The sequence below is a fragment of the Cariama cristata genome, unplaced genomic scaffold (genome assembly GCF_000690535.1).
Source record: "Cariama cristata isolate BGI_N322 unplaced genomic scaffold, ASM69053v1 scaffold18076, whole genome shotgun sequence".
NCBI lineage: Eukaryota > Metazoa > Chordata > Aves > Cariamiformes > Cariamidae > Cariama > Cariama cristata.
The window spans coordinates 21,926-34,142 of NW_009624066.1; the positions used below are offsets into that span (position 1 = coordinate 21,926).

Sequence of the window (12,217 nt, forward strand, 5' to 3'; positions counted from 1 at the left end):
AGAAAGAAGCATATGCTCATTTTTTACCTTCTAGAAACATAAACAAAACACTCTTGTGCATTTCAAGACTTAGAAAGTGGAAAAAGTATAAAATATCCACATTTGTGGAAGAGGCAGCATCACAGATCTTTTTTTTCTGGCACTCTTTGTTCTGCTAGAGCTGATGCAAGGAGATTTTAGTCTATTTCTTTACTATACCAGAAACTTATCTGAAACTCGCATAGTCTTATTTTGTAATTAAATGTCTGAGATCTACTGGTATTTATATTTGCATGTGATTAACTTTTAAAGCACTCTGTATAGGGCTTTTTGCTTTTAAACTAGCCTGGAGTCAATAAATATCTTTACGGATGTCAATTTGGTCAGAAGTAAAGAGGTAAATAGAAACTAATGACACTCATCAAGCCTGTGGCATGAATGATTTATTGGACACAATCATTTAACACTTCTATAAAGTCAATACAAGGGAAAGAAACAGGTTTCTCATTATGGTAAACTGTATTTGTACTGTCAGCATGTAGTGATTTATGACAAACCTGTGGCCAGGATTAGGATATTATAAATGAGGGAAAATAGAAGGCTCATTAATTTTTTATACCCACAGGTAGAAGACATGCAGTGGGCTAATAGAGAACGCACTCATCCAGCATCTGTCTGCAGCCTGCCCTGTAAAGCTGGGGAAAGAAAGAAAACGGTGAAGGGAGTGCCCTGCTGCTGGCACTGCGAGCGCTGTGAGGGGTACCATTACCAGGTGGATGAATTCAACTGCGAACTGTGCCCCATTAACAAGAGACCAAACGCCAACCGTACGGATTGCCAGCTTATCCCTATAATCAAACTGGAGTGGCACTCTCCGTGGGCTATCGTGCCCGTCTTCATAGCTATTCTCGGTATAATTGCCACCACCTTTGTGATTGTGACATTTGTCCGGTACAACGACACACCTATCGTCAGGGCCTCTGGGCGGGAGCTCAGTTATGTGCTCTTGACTGGGATTTTCCTCTGTTACTCCATTACTTTTTTAATGATTGCGACTCCTGATACAGTGGTATGCTCGTTTCGAAGGGTCTTTTTAGGACTTGGCATGTGTTTCAGCTATGCTGCCTTGCTTACCAAAACAAACAGGATTCACAGAATATTTGAACAAGGTAAAAAATCTGTCACAGCTCCCAAATTTATTAGTCCAGCTTCCCAGCTGGTGATCACTTTCAGCCTCATATCCATGCAGCTTATTGGAGTCTTCATCTGGTTTGCTATCGATCCACCACATACCATCGTAGACTATGGAGAGCAGAGGACACTTGAACCAGAAAATGCCAGGGGAGTTCTCAAATGTGACATTTCAGATCTTTCTCTCATTTGTTCCCTTGGATACAGTATTCTCTTGATGGTCACATGCACTGTTTATGCTATTAAAACAAGAGGGGTTCCAGAGACCTTCAATGAAGCAAAACCCATTGGATTTACTATGTACACAACCTGCATAATTTGGTTAGCTTTTATTCCAATCTTTTTTGGTACGGCCCAATCAGCAGAGAAGGTAAGTGATGATAAGTTTACAAATCCATACTATTCTTTTTCTGTTTTCATCTTGCAATACTTAGAGCACTGCTGTATTTGCACTCTTACAAATGAGTAATTCTGAATGATAATTGCAAAAAAACTCTCAGAATTCACAGATAATTAAATACATGACTGAAAAGGTAGGTATCTTATATTTTAACACAAGAAACTGAACGTGATGGTGGTGTGGCTGGCATAATAATGTTGACATTTTCTCAGTATATCCTTAAATGACTGGTTCTACCATTTATTACAACCCTTCAGTGACGCTCTAGCCTGTTACATGAAGCACTATAAATCTTTGTTATCATCCACAGATCTGATAGAAGTGGTTGCATTTCAAAAGTCTAAGAAGATCAACTTACATTTGTCAAAAATAATGAAGAAGAATGCCTGGGCAGAATGAAAAGAATTACTTTTCTCTCTGGTTGACACATATAAATTTGAAAAAAAAAAAGAATATGAGGAGTGAATGAAGTGTATGTAAAATCATATAAAGCGTAATTCACTAATTATTATCTCAGAGCAAAAAGAAAGTATGTTCCTGATCTTTTAATGAGAAATTAAATGTTACATGCTTGGATATCTCTTATTCCTCGTTCGGTTGGCATGGATCTTTCCCGATAGCAGTCATGGGGAGCAGTACAAAACACACCAGACATTTAGCTCTCCTTTTCTCAGTTCTGATGGGAAGCAGAGGTAAATGTCGACTATGTGAATTTTTATCCAGCTGATAGTGGTGAAAATGACAAGTTAGGTAGGAAAGAGCAATAATACCAGCATCAATCTTCAAACTCGCAAGGTTTGGAAAATCTTAAAATAAGAAATTAAAGTCATCAGTCTTTTACATAAACTCTTAAAATTTCTAATGGATGTTTTTTATAATGTTTTAAAATACACATTTTAATTCAATTAGAAAAGTCAACATGTGTCCAGTTATAATTCTGCAAAGGTTTGACATGTCTCTGGTTTAGAGGGCACTCTTGCCTGCAGAATTAAACAACAGGTCTGTACAGCTTGGTAAAATACCTGCTAATTCAAGCAGAGAAATTCTATGGGGAAGAAAGTGTGGCAGAAAAATATTTTCCTCACTAAAAATTGAAGTAAGCAAGCTTGCTGAATTGGATCAGGCTTGATTTTCATGGCCTTTTGGATTAAGTCAGGGGAAATGAGTACCAAGGTAATGGCATATCATAGATACAGTAAGTAAAGATAAAAAAAATCCTATTTGGTATAGGAAAACATGTTTAGGTGAATTTTATTTAAATTCAGACTTTTTTTGTATGTGTAGGCTTAAGTCAGAAAAATACTTTGCTGTATGAATGTGTGGTACTTTTTGTTTTAACAGCTTGGGCCAGTCAGTTTTATGGCAAGTACCTATAACAAAAGAAATGTATTTCTGAGTATTGAAACACCAAAATTATTACTTGGCTGGCAACTTCACAGTGAGTTTTGATTTACACCACTGGTTCACCTTAGCTTGTAGTAAAGGATGATTTGGTTTTGACCTCTAAAGACAAGATAAATGAACACCTCTTTTGCATTTCTTTTATGAAATCTGAGACTGAACACACAAATTATACTAAATTGCACAGCTTCTAACACTAAATTTCACTTGTTAGTTGCCTTTTTTTTTAAATGATTTGTTATTCTTCAGATAATGACTTTCGGGAGGAAAAAAACCAAATAAATATGCTAATACTGTAGCTCTGTAATTCAAATAATTCTTTTCACAGTGCTTCTACTTTTTACTGCAAATAAAAACATGTTTCCACACAGAGTCTTATGGACATCATCATAATAGCTTGCGTGTTCATACAACTAAATCGCTTGTCTGAATACAACAAAAATGGAATATATTAGTGCACACATATATACGTTGTCTGAATAAACTCAGAGTTGCTGGTAGGTCTCTCAGTTAATGCATAACACCAAAAGAAACATTTTAAAACCAAATTAATATATTATAGAATATCTTATTTGAAATTTAGTATTATGATCTTTTTTCAGGATGATAGAAATGAAAGAAAACAAACTTAAACAGGCTTTTGTTAGGTGCTTACTCACTTTGCAGTTGATTTTAGAATCCTGAAATTATTTTTTTTTTTATGGCTCAAGTTTGTTCAGGGAGAATGGAGCAATAAGCTGGGGAACTTAAAGCACTATTTAAAAGCAATGGTTCATTTTTTAAAATGTTGACAGTAGTAAAATTTAACATAGCATTCATTGCAAGCCAGGTGTACTTCCAACTAGCAATTCATTGAACTACTGGCTTCAGACACACTTCTGTTTGAATAAAGAGTAGTTAAAACTTCTCCAAAATGTTTTGAGGAACTTCTGTTTTCCCAAACACTAGTAGTGCTTACAACAATAGGAGAAGTCACTATGCATTTTTTGAAAGAGAGATTATATTTACTTAATTAACTATTCAATGAACACAGACAAAGTAGAAAGCATATTGAGAAACTTTTATTTTTACTTCACTGTCAAAATATTTCCACTGATAACAAAAAAATAGGACCATTAATGCTAAAAAGAGGTGTCTAGATCCAAAAACTCATAGACTGTCATGGAAAGGTTACCTTTACATTTAGTGGCCTTGGGATCAATTCCCAAAAGTGTAAATTTGCTAAGAGATACTGGATAGAACCTAGAGGAGTATAAACCTGTACAGTTGGCACAAGTCCATAAATTGAGTGTTGGTGTCCATCAGACTTCAAATATGGGTGATGAAGGGCACGTAAATAAGCAGAAGTACTTTCCTGCAGACAGACTGAAGCACAGGATGGGAAACTCCTCTCGCTCCACTGTGCATGTGAGGAACCTTAGGTCTCTAACTGGTTAATATAGCTGAGTTAAATGCCTGAATTTGCATGGTGTGACTCACCCATAAGTAAAAACATTGTAAAAGTTAAGGTAACTTGACAAGACTCAGTGGGAATATGTTGATTTATAGTCTTGGCATTTGTAACATTTTTAACAGTCCTTTATAACAGATGCTGTTTCTACTCATACATATTATTTCAGTTTACATGTAAGTTTAAAACTAATACAAAACTGAGAAAACTACTATATAATATTCAAGAAATTAAAAATAATATATATCTATGGCCAATTAACAAAAGGTTAAAATACCAATCCAGAATAGCCTTGCATAACCTAAGCTTGGTGGCTTTTATTGAACTCAATGTTTGCTGTTTGTCCTTAATCTCAAGCAGCAGAATATAAAATCTCTGTGCTATAAATATGCCATTTTTAGATTGTCATTTCTGCAGAGAACAATAAGAGCATTGGCTTTAAGTCCTCTATGATTTTTTTTTCTAGTTCATGATTTTATCCATTCATGATCAAGTCTGTTTTGACAGCTGCTGCTTTACAAAAGGAACCCACTACAAATAGTTAAATTATCATTGAATTGAACAAAAAATGTGTCCCTAAGACATAAACCACCAATTTTCTAACACTTGCGTAAATGTCAGTGAGGTGCTTTAGAGGCAAAGGAGTGAAATTCTGCGAGAAGGCATTCTGTGAGTATAGCCTTCATCTATGTCATGTACGTGTATATGGCAAAACACTGGAAGCAGTAGGGTCATCTGGAATAGAGATGTCTGAAATGTGATGATGACTGGAATGCCACAGAAAAAAAGACTGAATTTAGCTGAGTGATTAAAACAGATGTTTGATGAACCTCTGGGTAAAATTAAGTTGCAACAGCAGACTGCACAAAAACCAGCTGAGGATAGATGGCTGTCTAAAGTACATCCCTATTTGATAAACTGAACATTTTTAATTTCCTTCCTTTTACCAGTTTTGACAGGTGGATGAATCATGTTCACTCACAGATAATAAAGACATTATTTATTATATTAACCTGGAAATACTCTGTTTTGAACAAGTAAGTGAATACTAGTTTCCCATACTGTGAAAGAAAATAGGTTGCACTTTCTGCTAAGGAAAGAGGACCATAGAAAACACTGAATGATTTCTTCCATCTCCTCCCACTGGAAGCAATTGCAAGGTGTAATCTAACAAGGCAGACAAATTTTAACATATTTCCAATTCTGACAAGTTTGATCTCTCTTTTCATAATTGCAATAGAGGCAAAACAAGTTGGAATGTATGGTAGAAATCTTCCCATAAATTATTATCCTTATATCTTACTATTCCAGCTGTTTTCGTCCTGGATTTACTGATCATGTGGATCTTATGCTTATATGCATCTGTTTGTTAGTAGCATTAAAAGAAGCTAGAAACAATTCTAAGAGTATGCCAGTATTAATTTGACTTGTAAACTACTGCTGTATTTGCCAAGAGGAAGATATTCAGTTCTCAGTGGGAGGGAGAGGTAGTTCCATCAGTCTTGTAAGAGATGTTCTTTAGCTTAAAAAACCCCAACTACTAATGACAATTCAGGTGGAGACCCCTTACTTCTCTCACATTTCTGCAAAATTTATACAAATCACTTTTGTGTGTGTGTGTTTGTTATGAATTCTTGGCTAAATGCGTTCCTGTGACTCTAAGAAAGTAAAGCATCTTAATGATGCCTCAGACTGTGTTAATGAAGCAAACTGCACTGAGCCTTTTCTTCACCTCAAAGTATTCTCTTCTAATCCTAATGACGTTCAGAGATCTAGCTCTGCAGGTGGTCTGTGCAGTACACATCACAGGAAAAAGTCCAGAAAGACAACTTATCATGTTAGTATTTCTTCCATTTTATGAATAATGTTTGGCTTGTTTAAATTAGAATCTTTAGTGCCAACACTGTGCATAGCATGAGGATTAATCTGAGGGATATTTGGAACAGTTTCTGATTTTCATTATTATGAGATCCAAAGTTAGAAGACTGCTGAAGCTGTACATTCAACAGTTTATCATTGTTCAAAACTCAATTTCTGTGCTATTGCTGATTTTTTCAGAATCTTTAGAATACGAGAAGACCTGCAGGATTATAACAAAACTATCAGTACTTGAATTTTTGCATGTTTTCAAACATAGAAAATTAGATAAAATTCACCAGATGGTCTGATAGAAATATCCCTTTCTCTCAGTGGAAATTTTATGTTAAGAAGAGAGAATCTTTTTGTAATGTTTTCTCATTTCGTATTTTGCCAAATGTAAATATTTCACGAGCTGAATTATTTCTAAATTGGATCATTTCCTAGGATTTGTGACCTAATCCTTAGCAGGAATTAGGACTTTGTTGTTCTGCTGTAGAAGCAGAGTGGGGAAAAAAAGACGTGAACAAGAGTATGCCTGAATTGCAATTTATCACCCAATCTTCCTCTGCTCCCTTTCCCCCCGTGAGGAAAGTTCCTCGCTCCTTGCTGAGCCAGCACGTTTCCCTCCAGCTGGTGAAGGTACTTAGCGCAGCGCTGGTCATGGACATTGCTGGGTCCACCCATCAGCTGAACAAATAATGGTTGCAGCAGCCCCACAAATCTGTTCTTCCATCCCTAGCTTTCCATGAGCTGGTGCAAGAGGGCCAAGGAGTGGTCATACTTCTCCAGTGTGGCTGCATAAACTGCAGAAGGTACCCCTAATAATAAGAAACGAGTTAAATAGAGAGTTCCTCTTTTCTTTCAAAAGTCACTTTGTGGGAACCGGTTCCAAAAGTTGCCTCTTAGGAAAAGCTTCCCTGTTGCCACTAGACTCACAAGTGAAAATTACAAAAAAAGTTTATTAGCTAATAAATGAGACAAAAATGGTGGATTGGGTCATTTAAAATATCGTGGGCATTTAGAAAGTTTTTTCTCAGTTTCAACCTGTTCTATATTTTGGAGTTAAAACTGAATTTTGGAAGCAGGGCAGTTTTGATATTGAAAGAGGATAATTCCACAACTTTTAAACTGTTCCCACTTACTTAAACTAAAAAATGTCTGAACTGATTGTTAACTGTAACACCAGATTTGCATTTAAAAAAACATGTATCAAAACATTTCTGACCAGCTTTCAGGCCAAGTACTGACTTTCTTAGAAATCAAACTATACTATAGTGTAATTATCTAGACTGTATTGGATTAACGAAGAAATCAGAAGGGATTACTGTAGTCAACTAAGTCTCTAGTGCAAAAAGATATCTTGAGCTCTGCTCATCTAGATGCTGTTCAGGCTGATTTTGATAACTTAAGATCATAGCACTCTTTGTGGGGTAGTCCCTTGTTTAGCTGCTTTGCTCCGGAACTGAAGGATTAGAAGAAAAGGAGGCAAGGCTCCCAAGTTCTTTCAGGTTGTTTTGAGGTGAAATGCATCTGCAAAGGTTTGCTGAAACGCCTTTGGACTGAAGAGAAAAGGTCCCTCTGCTTCTGCCTGCTCATGGCATGTAGGTGTGAGCTGCCTGCTTAAAGTCCATGAAAGCTAGAGTAAGATCTCTTTCAGACTGTGCTACCCGCTCAATGACATCTTGTAGAGGGCTGAATGCAGATACTTTTTAAAATTCTAGCCCCTGTTTATTTTTTTTTGTTATTCAGCATAGTGTGTACCCGAGTTTCAGCAAGTGTCCTTCTTGCTGAATGAAAGAGTTTGTGCAAAGCTAATGTGTACGTAATTTTAAAGACTTAACTTTATTGTTCTAAGATATGCCTGCAGTCTTTAGGTTGTAATTTCATTCCTCTGTTTACTTTTATATTAATTAAGCCACTAGCGTTTTAAGTATGTACACTGAGCATTGACTTTAATTATAAGTTTATTAGGAGGCATCAGGGAGAGAGAAAAATGCCATCTTCATTAAGAAATAAATGGATTATTTAATAACATATAAAGCCAATTTTTGGTTCAGTGAGACGCTCGTGTGTGCACCTGAAGGTTGTATACCCTGTTCTTTTCTGCATGGTTGCATGTCTCTTCCAGCATGAGCATTGAGCTGGCGTACCTAGTTGTGTACATTGAAGAGATGTGCACCTGTCACATAATGGAAAACACCAGCGTTTTGCTTGTCTGACATGTTTTCTTCTGGCTCCATAATGAATGATAGCTTCTTTCTCAGAGACAGGAAAGAGCTGCCAGAAAAATTAAATTTGCCTTTCATCTGCTTCCTTCCCCATCCTGGGGAATGTCAGAGAGTTGGTAACAGTTATATGAAGAAGCAGTGCGTGCTAGAGAACTTTAAATAGACCACTTTGGCTACTTGCAGGCTTCTGTGATAAGTAACTAATTCTAACTGAGAAGCTGAAACATTTTTGTGAAGCACTCTGCCATCTTCATCTACTTTAGAAAAGAAAAATCAGTAATCACAGAGGGCAGTTTGTGAAAGACCGCAAATGTTTCAGAGAGGTGATCTGGAAAAAAAAGTATGCCTTGTCTACTGTATTTCTAAAAATCAGATTCACCTCATAAAAATATTCATCTTTTGACTGTGATTTGTTTAGTGCCAAAAATCTGCTTATCTTCGACAAGTTAAAGAGAAATCCTTTCAGTTGTATGAGGTGATCTTTGCATGTTAAGAAAGAGATTGCTGTTTGGTATTAAGATGCTATAAACTTTCACAATTGTGTTTCAACTACACGTGTAACTGTGAGATGAGGTCCTCTGTCATTATAATGCACAGGACAGCATCCAAGTCACTGATGATTTTGCATACAAAGTAGATAATACATCTTAGAGTTTAATCATGCTTTCAACTGCTTGATTCCCTGATGGTCAAGCACTGACAACTGGTGCCCAGCCACGCTGCATCTGAAGAGGACTCGGGGAGACAAGGGATGCATGTAAAGTGTTGCATCATGGGACCTTATAAAAAAAAGGGATTGAGACAAATGCATCTGCTGCATCTTGCTTTGCATTCAATACAGTCCATTATTCTGCATTCAGAATGAAAGGATATGTAGCAATTTTTGGACTCAGATGCCTAATAGAAAGCTCATCCTCGCAGAAGTTTATGTGCCTACAAACTCATTCAGTTGTCGATTCCAGACTGAAATCTGATCGCAGATTAGGACCAGAGCAGGCCGATGTGTTATGACCAATGAATCTTTCAGTGAGGAGCTCCAGTGCTGCCCTGGGGCCTGACAGCACCCTGTTCCTTTCAGCCATTGTTTCAAAACAATGAAGTGACTTGCACTTTACAAATTCTCAGGTTTCTGGAGCATTGGAAAGGCTGGTTTAATTTGGATAAAGCAAAACTGATGGTAACACAAACTGTATAGAAAATATCTTTAAGAAAATTTATCACTTACTGAAAAATGGAATTGAATATGTTTGTAAATAGACAGGAAGAGGGATTTTTTTTTTTTTTTTCAGTTAAGAATGATATGATAAATCCACATACTGGGAAAAAAAACATCTATAAATAATGAAAAGTTAATTGCAACTACCTTCTACACTTTTGTAAGAAAAATAGAAAATCTTTAAATAGAACACTGTTTAGAAATTGGGTTGGAACTCTTTCTGGGACAGTCTTGTGAGACTTCTTGTACTTGCTAGCTCCTGCCAAGTTGGAAGCAGTACAGAAATAGCCTTTATTGTACCTTTAGCAGTGCTTTTTACCTTGCTGAAAACAAGTGAACGCATGTATGAAAAACAGAAGAAACAAGTTAAAAAGGCTTTTAGCTTAGCTTTGAGTAGATATTCAGCTTCTCGTCTTTCTTAGCTCCTACTACAATAATTCCAATTTTGCATAAGTTTCATAACACTATCAAGATTTTCATCTTACAAATATGATAAAATGCTGTGGACTGCTAAATTGCCGTGCACAGCCTGAGCCTTAATAACAACGCATGTACAAGCTCGTCACACACCACATCTGGAACTTGACTCATGATCAGCACCTAATCAAAGCCACATTACCCTATGTATTTCCTTTAGACTAATAACATTTCCAAGGCCGATTATGGTGACTCAACTAAAGTGTTAGTTATGTAAAGCACAATAAGTTGATGTGTGTTTCAGCCCCTTGTAAGCATTCTGTTGTTTAAGAATTGTCATAGTTTGTGTAGCTGAGAATATGCCAATAAGTTGGACATCCAATAAAAATACAAGATCCAGACAAAAAATTTACTTAGATATAAGCCTGGTAAATTTTGTAACAGAATGTTAAATACAAAAAAAGTCTAACATTTCATGTAGGGGACAGTGAATGTTAAATTCATATCTCATAAAGACAGAAATACTGGGAACCAGAGAATGATGGAAGTTTGATTTCACACAGACTAGTGAGCTTAATGGTTACTCTTAAAAAGCAAAATTAAATCTATCATGGGAATAAATCTTTAATTAGTTTGTTAACACTGAATATGCATCTAATGGTGTGTGTACAAATGTTTCATTTCACATAACTGTAAACTTTCTTGCATGAAACCAGAATAATGAGTTTGAAAGGCCCGACAAAAGCGGTAGTTTCAATACATGTATGACCACACTTAATTGGTCATATACATCTATTTTTTTTGAAAGCCTATTTTCCTTTCAGTTTGCTGTGAAGCTTCTTAACAAGGGATAAAAGGACAATAGAGAGATCTGTATGAGCTAAGCCAAGAGGGTCAGAATTTAACAGTAGCAGAATGTTATCTTTTTTCCTAGTAATCCAGCTAAAAATGGATTAATTATGAAATCTCTTCTTAACTTTAGACATGCATTTTCAGTATGCACATGCAGTTTGAATTTTTTGCTTCCTAAAATGGTGCTTTCCAGACTTGAGAGTGGTTTCATAATCAGGCAGTTTACCAGAAACATGACCCTAGTAGAACAGTCAAATGATTGTTTTTGTGGAGATTGTCAAGGTCATGTTTAGTTGATATTGTGAAACAAATGGAGGGGATTACAGTTATATTATCAGGCTCATTGAGAGCACTGATGACACAGCACCTAAATAAATGTGTTTTTTACAGAAAATGTCCTCCTCCCTACTGCAGTACAATAAGAATAGCTGAACAATGAAGGGAAGAAAAGCACAAAACTTGGTTGTCCTTTTTTTTAACTCCACTGAACTCAGATGGAAAACCAGCAGGTATTCACAGGTATTGTGAATGCCATTCCAACAGGTACTGCACATTTCCCAATTACAAAACAGCAAGGTCAGAGGGAGATTAGAAGAGAAACAAGAAACCACTGAAAAGACAGTGTTCAATAGCAAATATGAGAAAAGATTTTTAACTCTGAAGCTGAGGAACACATGACATTTTGCAAGTGTCCTTTCTGGGAAGCTAGCACTTGTAATTGGGTGAGGTATAGCAGAAGAGCTCACAGCAGGCAAAGCATCTATCTCCTAATCTAGTCATCAAAGAGACACAGGCAAACCAATGTGGCATGACACAGAAATTGGTCCCAAAGCCCAAAACTGCTTTTCAAACAGTCTCTGTAAGGGAATTGTTTGCACCATATGTTTTCCTTAAGAGCTGATCTTCTGAAATGGTGCTTTAAAAGGAGAACTCCTACACATACAATGCAAATTATGCCACACTCTGAGGCAGCTTCCTCCAGAACACATCACCGTCTATCCCTTTCAGCCATCACACTGCATAAAATTTTGTTGACCTACAAAGATCACATATCTCCATCAGGTTTCCAGATTTCCAAGTTGGAAATTTCTCTGCTATTCCTTCCACACTATTTGCCTTGTCAATGAGGCTTGTAATTTCTTTGTTTCCAACTACCACCAAAGCCATAACCTTTGTTCTTACCAACCTTCATTTTTTGCTGTTTATCTCCTCCTTTCCTCTTT

General features: G+C 36.5%; 1 protein-coding gene across 1 annotated transcript in view; it reads left to right on the plus strand.

Annotated features, from left to right (window-relative positions):
- Positions 1-562: 562 nt before the first annotated feature.
- The window catches only part of LOC104163891 (metabotropic glutamate receptor 8), a 48,372-nt gene continuing 36,717 nt past the window's right edge, over positions 563-12,217 (plus strand). Inside the window, exon 1 of the mRNA XM_009703039.1 lies at positions 563-1,540. Coding sequence (XP_009701341.1) covers positions 563-1,540 — 978 coding nt within the window. The remainder of the gene's footprint in view (positions 1,541-12,217) is intronic.